Raw genomic sequence first — 21,955 nt, forward strand, 5'->3', positions numbered from 1 at the left:
CAAAATAAGAATAGTATATGAGAACCAAAAAGGAATTTTTTACATTCTTTCTTAAGAAAATAAAATTAAAGAGAAAATTAGTTAAATAGTGATAGTTAAACATTAACTATTAAATATTAAATTTAATAATAATTGAAAGTACATTAATTCTATGTTGATTTTTTAAAACCAGGTTTTGAAATTGAACATGTTCACTGGTTTTATCGGTTTTTAGCCGGTTTTACTTGTTTTTCTGAAATCCACGTTTTAAACCGAACAAGACTCGGCTTTTTCACTGAGTCACGGTTGGACCGGTTCGATCGGCCGGTCCGGTTTTTGAAACACTAGTTTAATATTGCAGATATGTTATGGGAAAATCTAAATATTTTTCAATAAATTAGTTTATCTTTGTTATGTATTATTTATATTATATGTTGATATTTTGGTGTAATTTTTATTGTTTAAATATATGATGTGCATTTTTAACTGCTTTTGCCATTTATAACTTCAAAAGTAACTTGTCCTGCTTGATATGCATGTCTCCTGCATGATCCACTTGATTTGCACTTGTCATGTTTGATCTGCATGATAGACTTGATCTGTCCTGCTTGAACTGCTTTTACAATTCGGAACCCTAGTATTTTTTTAAAAAAATATTGTTTTTAGTTACTACTAGGATAAGACATGCACCTTGCGGAGGGTGAATTTATATGAAAATTATTTAAGAAATATAGTATGAAAAAAATAAAATTTATATTCTTGATCGAATTAATAATTTTGGCCCTTAAATATTTTTTTTAAATTTTTTTTGTTAATTACATAATTTGTTTACTGCTGAGCTGATTTCATTTTTTAAAATATTTTTGGTCAAAAAATCACTTATCGCATAAGAACCTAATGTTTAAGCTGAAGAATCTCAGGCCTACTATTTAGTTACAATGAAACTATGTCAGCTCAGCTTTATATCATGATTTAGCAATTTAAAAGTTAATTATGGTTATGAGAAGTTTACGCTCACGTGTCAATCCTATCTTCTTCAATATTTCTCTCATTTTTGTATTGTTTTTTTTTTCATTTTGGTTAGTGCTCGATATAAATATTGATTTTTGAGTTTATTCTCATTTCGTTATTTTGTTTTGGCCTGAGATTTAGAAAATGTTTAAGATTTAAAATTATTAAAGAGATACATACTTAAGTTAAGATATGCGCCCTTGTGCAGAATAAATATTTTATATTGATTACTTATTTATCTTTTTCTGGATATTATGAAATAATATAATAATAATTATATATTAAATAACTAAGAAATAAATTACTATTATGTAATAAATTGGCGTGCGCATATAAATCAAAAGACCGCTCTTGTTGATTCGCAATCATTTTAGGATAATAAATCAAAACAATCAATATTATCTATCGTATATGATATTTAATTAAATTTAAATGATATTAACGTAGATATATAGTATACTTTTAATAAGGATATTTATTAAATGAGGTTTCTACTCATATGATTTTATGATTATTTGCATATTTGTGTAACAAAATTTTACACCAAAGGTTTTTTTTTAATGTGAAATGTTTAGTGGTTTCAATAATTTATAATCATTTTAAAAAAAAACAATGAAGATTTCAAAATTAAAATATTAACTTTTCAATATATGTTCAACACATATATCAAAATATAAGTATGTATTTTCATATGATGTATATTTTAATTTAAACTATATGAAATATATATGTATATATATATAACACATAAACACCTATTAAAATAAAATTATTTATCCATATGATTTTATAATCATTGTATCTTATTATAGAAAAAAAAATTAAACCTTGATCACAAAAGTTTGTGTGAGACAGTTTTAGTAATTTATACTCATTTTGAAAAATTCAAAATACAACATATAAAAAAAAATCTAAATTTTTATTATATGATTAATATAATTGTGTAATTTATTTTAAAAATAAATAATTAAACAAAAATGATAGAATGTTTTTCCCTAACATTTCCTAACAATTTAATTTTGGACTAACAAAATTTTCAATTGATTCTTAAACCGTCACGTAAGCAAAATTAACATTCTAATTACGTGACAACTCAGCAGAGCACTTTTTTAATTAGTACGAACTACATGTTATAATTTTTAAAATGTTTTTCTATTAATATACAGGGGATTATATGGTGATTTTACATCCATAAAAACAAGTAACCATTTTACTATGAACTAAATAAATAAGCTAAAAACAACTATCCAATTTACATAAAATATTTTATTAATGTATATTATAATTTTATTACATGAATATTTTTAAAGCTAATAGAGTAGAAAAGATCAAGTTATTTTCATATTTGATACATTACATAAATGATTCATAGAGATGTAAAACAACAAACACATTGTTGTTGAATAATAAATTCAAAACCAAATGTACTAATGTTGAAATTTCAAATCTTAGTTACAAGTAAAATTCATGTATAAGTAAATGTTAGTCCAATAGGATCACATATGTGTACACTGGCCAAATCTCCTTTTTTATTTAGCAAGGAGTTGTCTTTTTTTTGTCGACTTGATTTTGATCAATGATAGCTACGAGACAAAAAAACAAATGAGTTTAAATTGATAAAGAACAAATTCATGATTGTATCGCAACCGTTGATGAAGTACAATTTTTTAAAAATATATATAGAGGATACAAGAACAAATACATGATTCTATCGCAACCGTTGATGAAATATATTATGTAGAAATGGATAATTTAGGTATGCTTTTGTTATCTATTTGATTGATTTTGTTTCTAATAACAACAAAGTCAGAGGGAAATAATAAATATATCAAATATTCATATGAAAATTAAACATTCATGAAATTTAGTATGTCTTTCACTTTATTATTTTTATTTTCTTAAGTGATACAAGAACAAATGCATAAATATATTTCAACCGTTGATGAAATATTTTCTTTGGAAATAGATAATTTGTGTATGTTTTGTTATTTATTTGATTGATTTTGTTATAATATACATAGTAGAGGAAATACATAAATAGATTAAATATTCATATTAAAATTAAACATTCCTGAAATTTAGTACGCCTTTCACTTTATTGTTTCTTATTTTCTTAAGTAATTCTGGTTCAAATAAAAATTACAGGATACAAGAATAAATGTATGAATTTGTCACAACCGTTGATGAAATATGTTCTTTTGTAGATAATTTATGTATGTTTGTGCTATCTATTTGATTGATTTTGTTTCTAATAACAACAAATTGAGAATTTTACCAAAAAAAAAAAAAAAAAAACAACAAATTGAGAAGAAGATAATAAATATACTAAATATTCATATGAAGATTAGACATTCATGAAATTTAATATGTCTTTTACCTTATTTTATTTGTAAAGTAATACATCTTGGTGAAATATGTCATATTGTTAATGTTTTATTTGCATTAAATTTTTGTTATGCCATAACTTATCCTGCAAATATTAGATTTTATTTTGTGATCAAAAAATATTTACTTAAATTTTTTGATATTATATAATATCCCACAAAGAATAAAAGCAATGAAAAAAAGAAAATACACAAACTTAAAAGTAGTTTCAACCGATCAAGCTATAGAACAATGAAGAAAGAAATGTTCAAGTGGTGTTGACTATCAAGTCAATAACTTACTTGGATTCGCTGGATTTGGTGTGTGACGAATGTAGGAATGCAAGGTTTTTTTTTTTGATAACGAACGGATATTCTATTACTCAAATTTGAGGTGGTATGGATCGGAATGTAACAGCCAATGTAGGTAAAATAAAGGGTCCACCGGTTTGCATGAAGAATTTAGATATATTTCTTTGATATAGCGACTAAAAATTTTATGTTCATCCATATAAGTCCACAATAAGTATCTTCTTGTCATTTATTCTTCATGTAAAAAAAATATAAGAGTTCAAATTCATGTTGCTGAGACATGAACTCCTCTAGATGAGACATGGATTCCATAGAGAGCATAGAGAAAGTAAACCATCATATAAATGAAAAAAAATCTTATTAACATAAATGATAAAAAGAAAGAACAAGTCATAATTGTACATGTTAAGGAATTTCTTTTCTAATTTTTTTTTTGCTAATATCTTTTTTCCAAATTTTCAATAATCATAATGGTAGTGATACTTGATTGTAATCTACGACATTTGTATAGTATAAGGCTAACAAAAAAATGACACAAAAGATTTTAACGAAGGAAAATCTCTGTTGCTGTGTTTTTTGTGTGTGGAAGAATAGCAATGATTTTATGTGTGGAAGCATAATATCTCTCCACTTCACAATCGATCTTTTGTTTTCCTGCTGCTTCCTGGAGACCCAATCTTAACGAGCGGTCCTAAACAAAAATATTGATTGCTCTGGATTGGATTAAGGCTACCTTATGGCCCGGCCCACTAAGAGTAGGTCTGGCCTGCGATAAGTCAAGTCGACTTAGTCGGGTCGGGTCATTGAAGTTGTTATTCAAAGAAATCAAATCGAGGAGGAGTAGTTCTTCTTCTCGATCTCTCCTTGGTGCTCGGGAGAGAGAAAAAGGAAGAAGATCTGTATAATTATATTCGAGCGACATCGTCTAACCATCAGGTAATCTGGAATGCGATCCTCGATTTTGACTAACGTAATCGAAGGAAATTTTCAATTGAATAGATCATCAAACTTTAGTAATGATGATAGATCTCAAGTCTAGTTAGGGATTTCGCTGTATAATATAGTTTACGCAGTCTGAGGAATCTAATCGTAAATCTGCAGTGGAAATGGATGGTGTTGCGGGTTTGCAAGAGGCAGCTGGGGCCAGATTTAGCCAGGTTGAGTTAATCGGGAGAGGATCCTTTGGTGATGTCTACAAAGCGTAAGTTTCTGACTTCTTAAGATGATGATGATCTTCTTATACCTACAAAGGAGGCTCTTTTTTTTGGTGAGGGGAAGGGGGTACTTCTGCTCTCATTGCCTCCTCTTTCCCTGGAAAGAATAGAGTGTTACTGATACCTGCGTTTTCATCTGAATATGCTCTTTTTTTTTTGTGCCATGTACCCGTACCACACAGTAACCCCTTGGTGAACATAGATATAAATGCTGACAGGGGTACTTATCTAACTATATTGAAATGTAATTACGCTCATTATGTAATTCTCTATGTCCTGCTGCCATTGCTTCTTTCCCTGGCAAGACTAGAATGGTACTGATAGATGTGCTTTCACCTGACATATGCTGCTTTTCTGGTATTCTTTTATCTGTTCCTCTATGTTTTCAGTTTTCTTGCTAGAAAGACACTGAGGGTTGGGTGATTTGATGATATCATCTGAAAGAGCTGAATCTTTGTGGAATATATATATATCTATATATATATATATATTATTCATTCCAACCTTGTTTCTAGGAGAATCTGAGTGGCATTAATTTTCTCTCTTTCATATCAGTACTGACTAGAAACAGTGTATCTGCCTTATTCTTATGTTGAGCTTTTGCATCTGCTTCTCAGGTTTGATTCGGAACTTAACAAAGAAGTTGCCATTAAAGTTATTGATCTCGAAGAATCGTAAGTATCTGCGTTCTCAATACGATTTTTCTCGCTATCATCTATGTAGTCTTCACTTATGCTTTTGGATATTACTCTTTTCGCTCTCTAGTAAAATTGAACGTTGGTATCCGCAATCTTGTATATGCTAGTGTTTTGCGGTTCTCAAAGGCATTAATTGATACTTGATTTCTTCTGTGAGAGATAGCTATACTTTTGAGCCCTTTCCTAACTAGACCTTATACTTCATATCTGGCAGAGAAGACGAGATTGAAGATATACAGAAGGTATTTCTTGGATTAACTTAAATTTTTGGTAATTATTAGCAATGCAAGCTCGTCATGTTCACGTTCTGTTATTAACCGCAGGAAATTTCAGTATTGTCACAATGCCGTTGCCCATACATTACCGAATACTATGGTTCTTACCTCCACCAGACCAAGTTATGGATCATCATGGAATATATGGCTGGTGGCTCAGTTGCTGACCTGGTACGTTATTTCACTTCCTCGCAGAGTTGAGAAATATAATTGTTTGTATGGTGATGCACACATCTCTGTGGAGTTCTTACTCTATACTTGTTGGTGCAAATTATAATCCTCTTTAACAATATTGCGATTTACGAGTGTAGCTACAACCAGGGCATCCATTGGATGAAATTTCAATTGCTTGTATTACGCGGGATCTACTTCATGCTGTTGAATATCTCCACACTGAAGGAAAGATCCACAGAGATATCAAAGGTTTTGCTCTGCTAATATATTTAAAATTCTTCTGACTTTTCTTGATCCAACTGTGTTCTTATCGCTTATTGCATAAAAATTGTTTTCTTTTTCCTATTTTGCAGCCGCTAATATTTTGTTGTCCGAGAATGGAGATGTTAAGGTATGCTCTCTTCTGAAACTTAATTCATTAAATTCGTAAGTTTCTTATATGTCCGAGTGGTTTAGTTGCACTGCTGATCGCCAACTTCTTTCACAACTCAGGTTGCGGATTTTGGTGTATCTGCACAATTAACCCGGACAATTTCAAGGAGAAAGGTGCTTATCTTATTATGCTAATGAAACTCCTGGTTCAGTATCGTGTTTCTTTCTTCATCATCTATAGTGCTTATTGTTCGAGGAATTAGAATTCTCTTTAAATAGGCTTTCCATTCACTTTTCTACCCTTATCGCTGTGGCTTTGTGCACTTTTAGATGGACTACGTCACATAATTTTGTGCACGTTTTCCAAGTCTTGTGATTCCAATGTTCGAACATGTTAATAATTTTATCTCATACGTGATCCCATGAAAGCTGAAGGATCTAACTTTATTATGTGTAGCTCTCCCCTGTGATAGTTAAGTGTTATTATACAACTATTTGTGCTGCATTTACTAATAATATAAAATTGACAGACATTTGTAGGAACACCGTTTTGGATGGCACCAGAAGTGATTCAGAATTCAGAAGGGTATAATGAGAAGGTATCTTGCATCTTCTTTACTTCTTATAGCTAACCCAATTTTGTGTATATGTCCTGACTTTACATGTTTGTATCCTTTCTGATCTTTTCTCTGTTCTGTTGTCGGATTGGTAAATCGTTTCCAGGCAGATATATGGTCTCTCGGAATAACAATGATTGAGATGGCAAAAGGAGAACCTCCCCTTGCTGACCTTCATCCTATGAGAGTGCTTTTTATCATTCCCCGGGAAAGCCCTCCTCAGGTTTCATAATTCTTATTTTGGCACGACAGTAGCCTGTTAGATGGTTGGAATGCATCATTTTCTAGAGGAAACTTGATAATTCCATGTCTTGATTGCGATATTTAACGTTTTTTTTTTATTTCCTCCACAGTTAGATGAGCATTTTTCTCGTCCTTTGAAGGAATTTGTTTCATTTTGCTTGAAAAAGGCTCCTGCTGAGGTATTTGTAGTGCATTCTCTGCTCTTTATTGCCAGAAACGGCGTACCAAGATCTCTCATGCAACTCTTCCTTTGTACTTTCAGAGACCAAGTGCCAAAGAACTTCTCAAACATAGATTTATAAAGAGTGCTAGGAAAAGCCCGAAACTTCTGGAGAGAATAAGGTGTGATGCTTGTTCTCGTCATCCGTGTTGATTTATTTCTCCGCTAATTTGGTTGTGTGACAATTCATATGCGGTTTTGATATGTAGATGGTTTTCCACTTTGTTCCTTTTTACCTGTCTGCTTTATGCCAAAAGAAATAACAGAACAGAAGAATTCTTATGCGGTCTTTTTATTTTGTTTGAAGGGAGCGGCCAAAGTACCAAGTAAAAGAGGACGAAGATAGTCCAACACGTGATCCGAAATCTCCGGCTGAATCATCTGGGACTGTTAGAGTGGCTAGAGATGACAGAGGCCATGGAACTTCTGGAACTAGGTTGGATCAATGGTCTTCTCTTGGGATTTCTTCTCTATTTCTTGTTATCACCATGTTGAGAACTTGTAGTTACAGTTTTCAGGGAAGAACAATCAAAAATGCCGGGTGGGATTTTAGCATTGGGGGTTCTCAGAGTGCTGGAACTGTTCGAGCTTTGAAACCTCCTCAATCTAGGGAAAGGCGCCAAGAAGTTACTTCTGATCAGAGTTTTCAAAAATCATCACGAGCCAGTGCTAGTCAATTGTCTTCCACTTCTGGTGCTGTAGTCCCCGAAATCTCTGAAGGAGGTTTTCTTAAAAGAGATTCCTATCAGAATGACGGTCAAGAAGAGGTAAGATCCTTTGCCTCTTGTGGTTCACGTTACTCGGTATATATCATACACTGTCTCATCCTGGTCATTCTGAATTTTAGGATGATTCATCACTCAGTGGTTCTGGAACTGTTGTCATAAGATCTCCCAGAAGCTCTCAATCATCTTCAGTATTTCGTGATCTAAGCTCTGGGGTATTGGAAATTCTTTCTCCTTTTTTCTTAAGATCAAGTCTGTATGCTCTACCTTGGTCCCTGTCTTGCAGTTCCAACAACTATTATGTCTAATGTCTAATTACAGCTTTGTGTAGTCTACCAGCAGGTATACATCTTTTGATGATGCTTCTACAAGTGGAACGGTTGTTGTCCGTGGGCAGAATGATGATTCTGGATCACCTCGAACACCAAAATCAAGATTAGGGCTTCAAGAAAGAAGTTCAAGTGCCTCTGAAGATAGCATAGCAAATCTTGCAGAGGTTGCTTAACCTTGATTAATACTTTTCTCTTTTGAGTTGTCTCCAGTGTTCTTGCTCATTCATTCAATTCGTTGTACCTTCTTCTTACAGGCAAAGGTAGCACTTGAAGCAGGTTTCAGAAGGGGCAATGCTAGGGAAAGACTTGGTAATGGGAAGGTTAACAAAAGAAGGGAACAAGAAAAAGATAGTTCGGATCATTTGAGGTTAGTTTTTGTGTAAAGTATACAGTAAGCTTTCAGCTGATCACAGGTTTTTTCATTTTATTTCTGACCTGAAATAATTACGTTGCAGAAGTTCCCGCGATGATTCTGAGAAACAAAAACCACTCATAAGATCGCAACAAGTGAGTGATGATGAAGATGAGTCTGAATTGGCATCATTATCTGCATCATTGTCACTATTGCTCTTACCATCCCTGAAGGAGGTGAGTTCCTTATCTCTAATCGACGAACATTGGGCAATCTTCCTTCTCTCAATAAGTTAAGAGTTTGCTTCGATTTGGAGAAATTTTTTTTCGTATTTTGAGAAAAGCTGCCAATGATGTAGGCTGTTGGGGGTGACACTTCAAAAGGATCAGTTGGACATAGAGTTTCGAGAGCCTTAGTGAAGATGGAACGAGAAAAGCCTGGTTCTTCTGAAGCATTTATCGCCAAACTGATTGAACAGTTGGGAAGGTGAGGGAAGCTGTAAAAAGAAGAAACACACAGTTGCATAGATTTATCAGTCATCTTATTTGTCAATATACCTTGAAAATTGTCATGCAGTTCAAAGGAAGTGTCAGTGAAAGAAGTGCAAGACATGGCGATCCGTGTGTTCGGTAAGACAGTGAACAATGATGCAGAAAACAAAAGAAAGCAAGCTAGCAAAGAGTTTGCTTCCAATACCAACGTTAGCCCACTTGGAAGATTCTTATTCTCAAGGTTTGGCTGAGGATAAGAGCATTACATTCTTCCTCAAAAATCGAAATCAGATTGATAACTTTACTTTTTTGTTCTTCGTATTTGCAGATGGCTAGGCCAAACATCACGTGATCTTAACCCAAGTTGAGACATGGAGAGAGAACATAAGACTGGTGTTTGTGTTTGTGTGTCTTGACATTGGTTGATGCATTGAATTTTGGTACTTATGTGTATAATTGATTTGTTCAGCAGAAGATGGGTGGTATTATGAATTTTAAGTAAAATTTCCCCTTTCTTTTTTTCTTTTTATTGGGATCTTTTTAATCTTTATTTTTATTATTCCTTCCTGTTTTTTCGAGAGGAAGCATATTATTAGTTGTATAATTAAGGGCTTGCCTTTATCTGTGCAAAGCAATCACTCTTTTACCATTCATTCATCTATCTCTCATTATTCGTCAACTCATTCATGATATCACTCTTCTTCCTCATATCCTTATATTGTGTGTTTCTCTTACTGCAAAACAAGAGATAATTGTTGGTGGTTTGGTTACCTTGAGAGGTGTGAGCGAAGGTATCATGTCCATGTCTCACTTACGTTATGCCCCCAAATCACATAACGTTTCTTGTATTGAACTCCCACCGAGAATGATGTATATATTCTGGCAACAATAGTTTTGTGATGTTGGCCGGCACTATTCCTACCATTTTGGGATCCTTAGGCTCATGAAATCCCATCGCATACCTTGGTTTACAATTTAACATGATACGTTTTTTTTTTCTTTTTGGTATCAATTCGGGAACAACTGTGTAAATAATTTTGATACGGAATAATTGATCATATTGTAAAATGTTCGGAGCTAACACCAGAAGTGTTATCTTTTGTTACCAAAAAAAGAAATACGTAGATAAGTAAGTCAGTTCCTTTCGACCAGAGAAATGGTCAAAGTCTCAAAAACGAAATGACCTTCTTAAACATCTCATGATAATATTTATTACTAGTGGTTTTCCCGGGCTACGCCCGGGTTTTCTTATATAAATTTAATATATTTAATCTATTATATTACTATTTGAATATATAAAATTCATCTTATTTATTTTTACAAAAAATGTAAATTATAATTTGAATTTTAAATTATTAGAGTGCAAATACTAATAATATTGAAATATATATATAATATATGACTTCAAAACTATATGTTGTTTGATTTATATCTTTAAAATAATTAAACACTGAATTATGGTTTTTACTTACCATCACTATTTTGTTGTGAAGAGAAAAAGAGAAACCTGAACATCGGGCAAAATGTAGGTTCGGTTTCGATTTAGAAATTAGACGGTTAAGTCGATTCGATTTTTCAAATTTCGGGTAAAATGGAGTTAGCTCAGTCGTCTCCTGCGACTGAACATCGCCGGAAATGGACGGAGAAGGAGCTTCAGGCGAGTCTTCGTCTTCAAATCAGCTAGAGAATTGGACAGAGTAGGTGTCGCATTAGACTTTACTTCGATTCAGATCAATCAAAACAGTTCAGAGATTCGTTTGACTTCTTTACAGAGAACAGGATCGGGTGAAAAAGAAACTGATCACGCACGATGACTTCCCATGGAAGTTACCTTCATCAACGGAACATTCTCAAGGATCAGAGACGCTTAAGTACGTTGGAGGTGTGGACATAAGCTTCTCCAAGGACGATTCCTCAGTGGCGTGCGCTTGTCTCGTCGTCCTCGAGCTCCCTTCTCTGCGTGTAGTTCACAATGAGCTCTCTCTAATCCGACTCCAAGTTCCTTATGTTCTTGGGTTTCTCGCCTTTCGTGAGGTTCGTGTTTCGTTTTCATTTGCTTCACTAAGTGTCTCAGATTGAAAGATTAGATTTTTTTTATCGTGTTACAGGTTCCGGTTCTGTTGCAGATTCTTGAGAAGATGAGGGATGATCATCATCCTTTCTATCCTCAGGTTTTGTGCTGTGTGGTGTTGCGTTGTTCTTTAGTCTTTGCTGTTTGCTTTGTTTGTGAAAGTCTCTCTCTTTGTTCTTTGTAAGGTAGTGATGGTTGATGGGAATGGGATTCTTCATCCACGAGGTGAACCTAAACACAAACGTTCTTGCAAAATGTAGGTTCGGTTTCGATTTAGAAATTAGACAGTTAAGTCGGTTCGATTTTTCGCTAGTAATTTTTCTGGGGTTAGATTATTTGAAAGGCCTAACATTAGATTTTTAGTTAGATACTTGATAGTTATTAAAGAGAACATGACAGGTGTCAACAAATTCCCTATGCAAAGAGATGAGGTGGCTTCATGAGGAGAGACTAAACCCAACTTTATTATATAAGATTTATTTAAATTTTTAAATGACAAAACAAGAATGAAATAATGGTAAAATGACATCATTCAAATGAATCTCTCGAACTTTGGCACGAGTTTCAGTAAAAGTCATCTCTCTCTCTCTCTATTTTAGAACCATCTGTTGCGGGTGTTCATAGTGAGAGTTTTCTTAATGTTACTTTATTAAAACCATATAGTCACAGAGTTCAAAAACGCCGTTTTGTATCCGCCGTTATCGTCCACGTGACTGGAGGCCGCACCAAAACAAACACACAGAGTTTGGCTTCGAATGGTAACCAACCACTCCGCACCGTACCGCCGTCAACAATAACAAAAACTTCTATATATACCTATATATTTATACATTTTTGTTACTATTTAAACCGCATCGCATTTATCCCGCGCGTTACCACTCTGAACCTTTGTATGTGTGACCCAATTAAACTGAAGTTAATTCTCAACTAACGTGTCTGGAGTGATTGTCTATCACCTTCACATATATGATATCACCACGTGTTTTTACACGTGACATTTGTACAATTGCAAATATTTTACACTTCCTTCACGCAAACCTATTTATTTTTGGATTGTAGCCTAAATCTGTAACGTAAACGGCTTTGAATGCACATTTGAAATAAACAAAATATATATTTCTGTTAAGTGTAAAATTTGTTTTACTAAAAAAAAATATATCATTTCAAGAAATGAATAAAAAGTTTTACAAAGATGTTTGTGACAGTTTGTAAAACCTTTTTTTTTTTGAACACCCAGCTTGTAAAACCTAAGTAATTGGTTCCACGACAAAGAAGATTAAAAAAAAAATGAAACAAACGATAACCAGTAACTAATTTAAACTTCTTTTTTAACTACTTTAAACTTCAGCTTGTAAGTATCCATTTATAGAATTAGCGATAAGAAATGAAACTGACACACAATTTCAATAAACAACAATCGACAACAACCAGGGGCGTCCTTGGGCAGAGCGGAGTGAAACCTAGGCTTAGGGCCCCATTTTTTTCAATTATATTTGACGCATTATTGTACATAAGATATACTCCCTCCGTTTTTATTTACAAGACGTTTTAGAACTTTTTTTTGTTTTGAAATAGTTGGCGTTTTTTAGAAATCAATGCAAAATCTAATGGTAAACGACTTTACTTACCCTTGCATTGTTATTATACATTTCGGTCTACAATCTCAAGTTTCAAGTAGAATAACACGTACTCTATGTGTTTTATGAAAGATGGAAATTTCAAGCTAATTAACAGTTTAATAATTGAAGAAACAAATTAATAGTATTAGCACAGTTTTTATTTTTATTCATTCGAACCACGAAATGATTAAGAAATAGAAATTGGACTCAGTTACATTTGACTAAATAGTGATGATAATAATGATTTACAATAAATTGTCAGCATTGAAAATATAACGAGAATGATAGAAAATGTATTGTACTCCCTCCGTTCCTAAAAGATGTATGTTCTGGAAAAAAAAATTGTTTCAAAAAGATACATTTTTTACTTTTTCAATGTATGAGTTTATGAAAAATTGTAAGTTTCAAAAAAATTAATGGTGTTTATTGAATTTCTATTGGCTAAAAGTTATGAAAAATTGTTATTCACAAAAAACAATGCATATTTAATGAGTTTTCTTAATATATGTGAAAAGTCTAGAATATGCATCTTTTAAAAACAGAGGGAGTATCAACTGCCTTAATCCACGTGAAAGGTTCTAAAACGTCATATATAATCGAACGGAGGGAGAAGTATTTCATAACTGAAAATCCAAAAAGATAATAATAAAAACTAATAACTATTATGGGACTCGCTTTTGAATTAATAATTAGTCTTTTTGTCTGCTCCTACCTCATCTACAACTTAAATTTTTTATTTCAACAAACTAATCCTTCATTATGTGGGCCCCCATGTTCTTTTTTTTTTGCTTAAAACATGATTATCGGTGGTGGGAGGAAGGTTCTTACGCATGGACCCCACTACTTTTTTGCAAAAACCGTGCTTCAATACCTTTTCACGTGGATTAAGGCAGTTGATACAATACATTTTCTATCCTTTTCGTTATATTTTCAATGCTAATAATTTATTGTAAATCATTATTATCATCACTATTTAGTCAAATGTAACTGATTCCAATTTCTATTTCTTAATCATTTCGTTGTTCGAAGGAATAAAAATAACAACTGTGCTAATACTATTAATTTGTTTCTTCAATTATTAAACTGTTAATTGGCTTGAAATTTCCATCTTTCATAAAACACATAGAGTACGTGTTGTTCTACTTGAAACTTGAGATTGTTGACCGAAATATATAATAACAATGCAAGGGTAAGTAAAGTTATTTACCATTAGATTTTGCATTGATTTCTGAAAAACGTCAACTATTTCAAAACAAAAAAAAAGTTCTAAAACGTCATGTAAATAAAAAACGGAGGGAGTATGAATCGCATTTTGTTTTTTTCTCATATTTGTGCTAGCAAACATGATTTATGCTTTGTAATTGTGTCACTGCTAAAAGTAAAACAATAGTTGATTTCAATTTAAAAGTGCATATATTAAACGTCTTAATTTTTCCGCCTCTCTGAGTCAGTGACAACAATAATGATCAAAGGTGGTATATAAATGGCATTAGTGGAGCATTAACACTCCATAACAGAAAATGGGTTGAAAACCTCTTGTGATCTTCTACTATTTTTGGTTTGCTGATGATGTGAGCTACTCGTTTATCACTATCACGGGCTCTCCTTAGTCGTTTTAAGTATCTGGTTCATGTAACTTAATTCTTGTTCTAAGGCTATTATCCTCTTTTTTTTTGTTATTATTCTATTGATACATCCGTCTTTTGGTTATTGAAAATGTTTTAATAAAATTTTATATCAACGATTTTGAAAATGAAAAAAATGTAAATATTTATTAACAACAATTAAACAGATTTTTGAGAAATTACAAATTTACTTTACTAGTAAAAGTTACAAATTGTTTTATCACCTTGATTGATACCAGCTGATAAGGAAAAAAAAACAAAAAGAAAACTAAACTTACACATTTGAAACTAAAACGAATACAACTGAACACCCTAAATAGTAAAAAGAAAACGTGACTGGTTGTGTGTTTACACAACGTCACTCTCATACCATTAATAGTAAAATATTAGTAATATTTCAAAGAGAAAAATGAACTGATAGTGATAAGAATGCAAATGTTTCTCTACTGGTTTTTGTAGCTTCATCCTTTTTTAATTCCAAAAAGCCAAAAATAAAATACTATGTTCATCCACGTGGAGATGATGATGATGATGATGATGATGAAGACGCTGGCCGTTGGATCTAAGCGATAGTGCTTAACTGCTTATACGTTTTTGATACCAAATTTGGGGACAAGAATCCAATCAGATCTCAACTTCCTTGTCTCTCATTTTGAAACCGCCTCATCATCTTAACCTCCTTAAACGTGATCGTTTCAATCATTCCAAACTTCTTAATTAGTAGGATTAGTCTTTTAAGTTAATTTAATTTCTTTAAACTCAGAAAGTCAAAAGGTAAACCAAACTGTGAACAGTAGGGCCCTTGAAAATGACATAGGCGTAAAGAAGTGTTCCTCACCGCAGCCAAAGAGTGGGGTCCTCCCACGACCGGCGTGTGTGCAGTGAAGAACACTTAATTGGTCCATTGTTTTCAAGGCCGACGATACTAACAACTACTTAATAGTGATAGAATAATACAACTGTAATTATCACTATTAAGAAGTATTTGTAACACGACCGCACGACCAAAAGTAACTATAATAATTATATTATTTTTTCTTTTTCTTATCCTTGCAAAAAAAAAAAAAAAGATTATAACAAAAGCTTAGAGCATCAACGTCCCTAGATACTTAGGGAGTTTTTTAACAAAATGTGAAAACCACTAACGCGTGGGTCGCACAAAAATTTTAAAAACCACTTCCAACAAATACCAAATAAGAATCGGTAATTGGGGGGTTTGGCACTGTTTGCAGGCCCCACCGACACGTAGCGATCCGCAATTGGCTCATTTTTAATTCTTTTTTTTTTTTAAAGAAAAAAAAACTAAGGATCGCTTATGCGATAACCATGGTCTTATATACCTTCTGTTACACGTTCATATTATATACATTACGATCTTCCCATGTCAACTTATTAAACCATCACGATATTCTTATAAAACGGGTAATATATAATTTTTAGACAGAAATAAAAATAAAGATACTATCATAGGAGAACGCACTTTCTCTTGATTTAGAAGACCCGACGCATGCACTGTCTGGAGAAGCGACCTATTCCGCGGGAGGAGGGAAGTTAAGGTCCAGGTTGAGCAGCTGAGGTTTCTCGTCAGTTTCATCCTCGAACTCAAGGACAGACGACGAGTCAGACTCGCTCTCGGCCCCACACGTAGCACAAGCCGTCATGTTACAGCAGTAAACAGGACGTGCAACAGGAGGACGTGCAGCAAGAGGACGTGCAACAAGAGGACGTGCAACAGGAACCTGAGGATAACATGCGCCGCCGCCGCTACTGCCGCCTAAGCTGAGCCTGAGCTGCGGAGGTGCTGCAAGTCTCGCCGCCAGGGGAGAGACCGAGTGGACGGTTCTGCTTTTTCTAGGAGCACGAGTGTAACCGCTGCCTTTCAATTGAAGCTCAAGAAGTGTCGGGAAATTCGTCTTAGCGTTCGCTCCGCGAAGCTCACGTGCTGCAGCGTCGTAGGCACGCGCCGCCTGCTGAGCAGTGTCAAAGGTACCGAGCCAGACCCTGATTCTCTTAAACGGGTCTCGGATCTCAGCTGCATATCTTCCCCATGGACGCTTCCTCACACCTCTGTAATGAATCTCTTCCGCATTGTTCTCGACAGGGTTTGGGTTTGGTTTCGAACCACTCTTCGTCATGGTAATCAAGAACAACGGTGAAAGACTCTTGTGGTGATGAGTAGAGAAGCTGTCTTTTTATAGTGTGAGGAGAGTAATGCCTACACTCCATTTAGGGACCTTTCAAAACCATTTAGATGGGTTATACAATGAACCGGTTTTTTTGGGTTTGTCGTTTGTATTATCCACTTACATATATCAACGTGTTTACGCCTTTTTCTTGCAAAGATTCTTATTTTATTTTTTTTTAACTAAAGATTCTTATTTTCTACCTCGTGGTTTTCTAAAAAAAAATTAAACATGGACTACACAAATCACAGTACGTTCGACGAGATATGATATGAGTACAGTTGATATTTTACTCATTTCAACTGAAGTTACTTGTTTTGGAATGCAAATTGGTATGATTTGGGGTGTCCACATTCCAACCTATTGTGTAAAATGTGAATATTAAAGCTACAATGTCACATTACCACATGAAGGTTATTATCTCAAATAAAATTGGTAAACACAATGACCAAATATATCTTTCAAAAAAAAAATATATATATATATATATATATATATATATCTTTCAAAAAAAAATACAATGACCAAAATATATTTATATCATGATGAAAAATATTTTTAGCTAGGGCATGATGAAAAATATTCATTTATCGAACAAAATTGTCGGATATAACTAAAAAGGAAAACATCATTAAGCCGGATAATTTATCGATAAACGACAAACTCGGTTATATTTGAAAATTATAGACTATAGCGACAAAAACTTTCTATTTCGAAGAAAGTTGTCGGATACGACTATATAAAAATAATTTTATCACACCGGATAAATTAGCGGCTATAACGGCAAAAGTTATTATAAAAAACAAATTATTAGATACGATAAAAAAAATTTATACCAATAAAATTAATGGTTAGAACAGTAACAAAAATATTTATCAAATAATTTGGTCGGATACATCGACAAAATATCATACCAAATACATTTGTAGGATTTGAGGACAGTAAAAACTATAGTATTGAATAAAATTATCGGATTTGATAGTTAGATGAACCGATATATATCCATATATGTTATTCTTATGCAACTATTTATATTAAATCTTAGTCGCAATGAAATCATAGCTGAATAAGTATCCAATAAATATATCAGTAAAATACATTTTATAAAAAATGATTTTTGATTTGTTTTATTTAATTAGTTTTCATGTGTATTTTGTAGTTGAAGAAATCATTTATCATCACTAAAATGGCTTTGTTATATAGTTTTCCTTGTTGCATGTAAAGTTTTTAATGGTAAAATATTATATATATATATATATATATATTAAGAAATAATTTATTTATAAGTAACAAAAAATATACTAAGATATCATAAAAGTAAATGTTAGATGTGTTTCATTACTAGTTGTTTTTGTTATAATTAAGTGTCGATTTATGATTTTTCACATAAATAAAGAGAACATGTAAACATTTCTTATATTTTTACTAATTATTGCATAATAATTTCTTATATTTTTACTAATTAATACATAATATTTTCTTATATTTTTACTGATTAATACCTAACATTTTCTCTAGTTTATAAGCTGAGATACTTGGATAAAACTGAATATTTTTAAAATATATATACTAAAATTGAAGTAAGCAATCTTTAGAACGTTGTTAATTTGTAAAATGGATAAAATATACTTTAATAAATACATCTTCAAACATACTATGTGTTGCAGTTACAATTTTTTTGCATCAACCGATAAGTGGGGTTGTTTTCTAGGTTTTTTTTTGCAAATTAATCTTAGTCAGTCGAATGTGTAATTGTGAACTTCAACGATCATAAGCATCTAATTACATGATAAAGACATGTTTACTGAAACTGAACAGGTAAAACTGCCCCCCTTTTTTTTTGGGACAAGGTAAAACTGTCCTATAAATTACATATTCAGGAAATACATATGCAATCCAGGTTATTAAAGATAAGCAGATTCTGGCATTAAATAACTACAAAACGACGCAGCGGCTCATCAAAAGTTGAGAAAACTTGGCTACTTGGCACTATCACGAGGACGCGCGGCCCAGGAACCGCGTTTTAATGTAGCTCGCGTGAGACTCACGTCTTAATGGTCCCACTACGGTCACTCGGGAGCCGTTTCAAGGAATCGCTTGAATGGGGGTTGAGCGCTTGACAGATCCCACGGTGACGTAAGCAAAAGCAGCCGCCCTTCCCTTAATAACTCAAACACTGGGTCCCACTTCTTTCTATTGATCACGTGGTAAATGGGGACGTGACTTGCGATTAAGAGAGGAGGCAGGGAAAAGATAAAAAAATTTTGTTGTAAATAATTTTCATATTTTTAAGTAATTTTTACATTTATTGAATATAGTGTGACCAATCAAATTAAATAAATTTATTTTTGATTAGTTAAGTTATATATAACCTATTTATTATACAATATTTTTTAAAACATAATAATTTTTTTAATCTTTGTATCTTTAACCAAAATTATTTGCATTATAAAACAGAGAAAGTAATATTTAATTATTTAGTCACGACTGTAACGTCGAATTCAAAAAGCTCCTTTTCTTTTTGCATGCACCGGATATTAAATTAACTAAAATAATGATAAAATTTCCAACAATTTTACACTGGAGATAATATCATATAACGCTAGTATTAACTAGACGAGGCCAAGTGGTAGGCTGGTAGCTCTTTAGCACGAGTACTCTATATTTTATTTGTGCGTTATCAATTGATACTAAGTTATTTTGTTTGCAGTTTGTGATGACCACAATGAGATGGTGTCACATTCGTCAAATTGTGTTCGACAAGTACATAGTATGTAGTACACATAGCCGGCCTTAAAAATTCACATTTTTTTAAAACACATGAAAAATGTACTACTAAATACCCCTGTTCGAAAACGCGGGCGCCTAGCCAAAAACTCGGCCGCCTAGGCATTCGGCGCATGAGTACCGTGGCGATTAGGACCAAATCGGGTCACCTAATCGAACCACAATAAACCGGCCGCCTAAGTTGATTAATCGGGTTTTTAACCGATTTTTCCCGATTAATTTTAACACTTTCGACAGGTATTGGGCTTTTGTGGAGGCCCACCTTGTAACTTATGAGAAGGAGAAACATCTATATTTATAGATAATGTGACATGTTCCTTCTTGTTTTGCTCTCCGATGTGGGATGTAGTTAGAGCTCTTTTTTTTTTTTAATTTCGCACATCTTTTTCTTATTTTAATCTTTATTTATTGTTGGATTTTTCTATACAATAAATTAATAATAGCTGCTACAAACTGTACTGTTTTTTTTCTCCTACGTGATATAAATATTTTGATAAATCTTAAATAGGTGATTCTAATGTCTACAATAGGTTCAACGGTTAAATCATTTTGATTTATCGATTTGAATATTTACAATTGTATCATATAAATATATATCTATATGTATACTAACATGGGATTTAATTAATTTAAATGTTAATATGAATTTCAATATACATAAATTATCACATTATAATATATATTTACATATTATATTTTATTTTAAATATTAAATTAAATAAAATCATTAAAAACTAGGCTCCACATACTCCCCGATTAATCTCCGATTTTTCGTCAAGGCGCTAGGCCCGTATCGAACGCCCGACTAGCGCCTAGCGCAATTCCGAACAGGGCTAAATACTAATTTTTGGCCTAATATTTTGTGACACCCCGATTTACCTAATAAAATGTTACGATAAATAAATAGCTCTAATACCAAAATGTGACACCCGTCACTTTCGAAATATAATAAATAGATAAAAGCGGAAAAATAAAAGAATAACACAACCAAAATAATAATAATATCCTTCATCATAATATAAAGTCAATATGATGACATAAGGCCCAATAACGATAACATCCAAAATAAAAAGTTCGACATAAACCGAAAGTCCGAAATACGAAATATCATAAACGATAGATAGAAGCCCAAAGGCCAAAAAGTGATAAAAACGATAAAAGTGATAGAAGTCCAAAGCTCGATAGTAGTAAAAGCCCAAAATCCCAATAACACCAGTCGGATAATCACTCTTGCTCGTAGGTTTCACCTGAAAGGGGAAAGAAGGAGGGGTGAGCGACAGGGGAATCGCCCAGTAAGGTATGAGATGCTAAACCGCAAACCACTGACTGAGTTCATAGCACTACTAAAATGTAGGCCTAGCTCTAGCATGAAACAAACACGGTGTCGATTACACCACACAGAACAATCAACATATGTCTAGAGGACTAGACATGCTACAACCAATGCGATGATATCATACCGCATTTCCTTCATAAGGATATATATATATGAATATATTCTACAAGCGTCGTATATACAGTAGTCCACTCTGTACCCTCCGCAAATCCACGGCCTAGTGCAGAAATCTCTGCACCCCGCAATCTCAAACAAGGCGGCCTAGTTCAAACGTCTTCGTACCCCGCAAATCCCACGGCCTAGCACAGATATTTCTGTACCCCGCAATCTCAAACAATGCAGCCTAGTACAAACGTCTTTGTACCCCGCAAATCCCACGGCCTAGCGCAGACATTTCTGCGCCCCGCAATCTCAACACATGGACTCAATTATATATATATATATAACAATGCTTAACATCAATCAATTCAATCAACCGTTGAATCCTCTATTATCCTATTTCCAGTTTAACAATTAATATCAATAATGAGCAAGCAAGACTCTCAAACAGACTCGATTCAAAGAGACGGATCCATGTTTCGAAACTAAACTTTCCATAATGGTAGTACTAAACTAGCTCGGGATTTAACGGAGTAGCCCGCGAGTCGCCGGCGAGTCACCGGTGTCGGTCACCGGCGGTGACGACGGAGATGCGGCGGCGGCTACGGTGGATCTGCGGCGGAGGACGGTGGTCCGACGGCGGCGCGTGTATCTCACGCGTGCACAGAGGTGAAACTTCTGGAGGCGCGTACGGCTTCGTCCGGGCTCCGATTGAGGCGTTTTCGGTGGCTACGGATTTGTCTCGTCGAGAGGAACACGATGGTGGTCTTGGATTCACGAGATTCATCACAGTTAGAAAGTTATTGTCGATTTACTTAAACAGCCGAAACTAAACTCAAAAACATGGCGGGTTCCCG

At 33.5% G+C, this 21,955-nt stretch overlaps 3 protein-coding genes across 5 annotated transcripts; 2 read left to right on the forward strand and 1 right to left on the reverse strand.

Moving 5' to 3' along the window:
- Positions 1-4,470: 4,470 nt before the first annotated feature.
- LOC106300958 (serine/threonine-protein kinase 4) lies at positions 4,471-9,979 on the forward strand. Of its 3 annotated transcripts, none has more exons than XM_013737249.1 (21): positions 4,503-4,601; positions 4,767-4,866; positions 5,497-5,553; positions 5,792-5,819; positions 5,901-6,023; positions 6,164-6,275; positions 6,380-6,417; positions 6,519-6,572; positions 6,929-6,997; positions 7,122-7,238; positions 7,369-7,437; positions 7,521-7,600; positions 7,786-7,914; positions 7,990-8,245; positions 8,326-8,418; positions 8,535-8,699; positions 8,790-8,902; positions 8,991-9,123; positions 9,246-9,373; positions 9,464-9,619; positions 9,707-9,979. In XM_013737249.1, exons 2-21 carry the CDS (start codon positions 4,772-4,774, stop codon positions 9,744-9,746), a joined length of 2,055 nt encoding a protein of 684 aa, XP_013592703.1. In that variant the 5' UTR covers positions 4,503-4,601; positions 4,767-4,771; the 3' UTR covers positions 9,747-9,979. The 3 variants fall into 3 exon arrangements, with proteins under 3 accessions (XP_013592702.1, XP_013592703.1, XP_013592704.1); XM_013737250.1 differs by having other exon boundaries at positions 8,994-9,123; XM_013737248.1 differs by having other exon boundaries at positions 4,471-4,601; positions 7,786-8,245.
- Positions 9,980-11,013: 1,034 nt separating this feature from the next.
- LOC106297339 (endonuclease V-like) lies at positions 11,014-11,709 on the forward strand. The gene is made up of 4 exons (XM_013733599.1): positions 11,014-11,075; positions 11,151-11,412; positions 11,487-11,549; positions 11,635-11,709. The coding sequence occupies exons 1-4, from the start codon at positions 11,014-11,016 to the stop codon at positions 11,707-11,709; spliced, it is 462 nt and encodes a 153-aa protein (XP_013589053.1).
- A 4,513-nt stretch (positions 11,710-16,222) lies between these two features.
- On the reverse strand, positions 16,223-16,831 carry LOC106299735 (ethylene-responsive transcription factor 4-like). Its single transcript, XM_013735766.1, has one exon. It carries the CDS (start codon positions 16,826-16,828, stop codon positions 16,223-16,225), a length of 606 nt encoding a protein of 201 aa, XP_013591220.1. The 5' UTR covers positions 16,829-16,831.
- Between the last annotated feature and the right edge of the window lie 5,124 nt (positions 16,832-21,955).

The sequence above is a fragment of the Brassica oleracea genome, chromosome C6, assembly GCF_000695525.1.
Source record: "Brassica oleracea var. oleracea cultivar TO1000 chromosome C6, BOL, whole genome shotgun sequence".
Taxonomy (NCBI): Eukaryota; Viridiplantae; Streptophyta; class Magnoliopsida; order Brassicales; family Brassicaceae; genus Brassica; species Brassica oleracea.

Excerpts from the sequence above, each read along its gene's own strand:
- LOC106300958 (XM_013737248.1), top strand. The coding sequence starts at position 4,772 with ATGGATGGTGTTGCGGGTTTGCAAGAGGCAGCTGGGGCCAGATTTAGC. Across the intron at positions 6,998-7,121 it reads CAGAAGGGTATAATGAGAAG|GCAGATATATGGTCTCTCGG; the intron begins GTATCTTGCATC and ends AATCGTTTCCAG. Across the intron at positions 7,438-7,520 it reads TGAAAAAGGCTCCTGCTGAG|AGACCAAGTGCCAAAGAACT; the intron begins GTATTTGTAGTG and ends TTGTACTTTCAG.
- LOC106297339 (XM_013733599.1), top strand. The coding sequence starts at position 11,014 with ATGGACGGAGAAGGAGCTTCAGGCGAGTCTTCGTCTTCAAATCAGCTA. Across the intron at positions 11,076-11,150 it reads CAGCTAGAGAATTGGACAGA|AGAACAGGATCGGGTGAAAA; the intron begins GTAGGTGTCGCA and ends ACTTCTTTACAG. Across the intron at positions 11,413-11,486 it reads GGTTTCTCGCCTTTCGTGAG|GTTCCGGTTCTGTTGCAGAT; the intron begins GTTCGTGTTTCG and ends ATCGTGTTACAG.
- LOC106299735 (XM_013735766.1), bottom strand. The coding sequence starts at position 16,828 with ATGACGAAGAGTGGTTCGAAACCAAACCCAAACCCTGTCGAGAACAAT.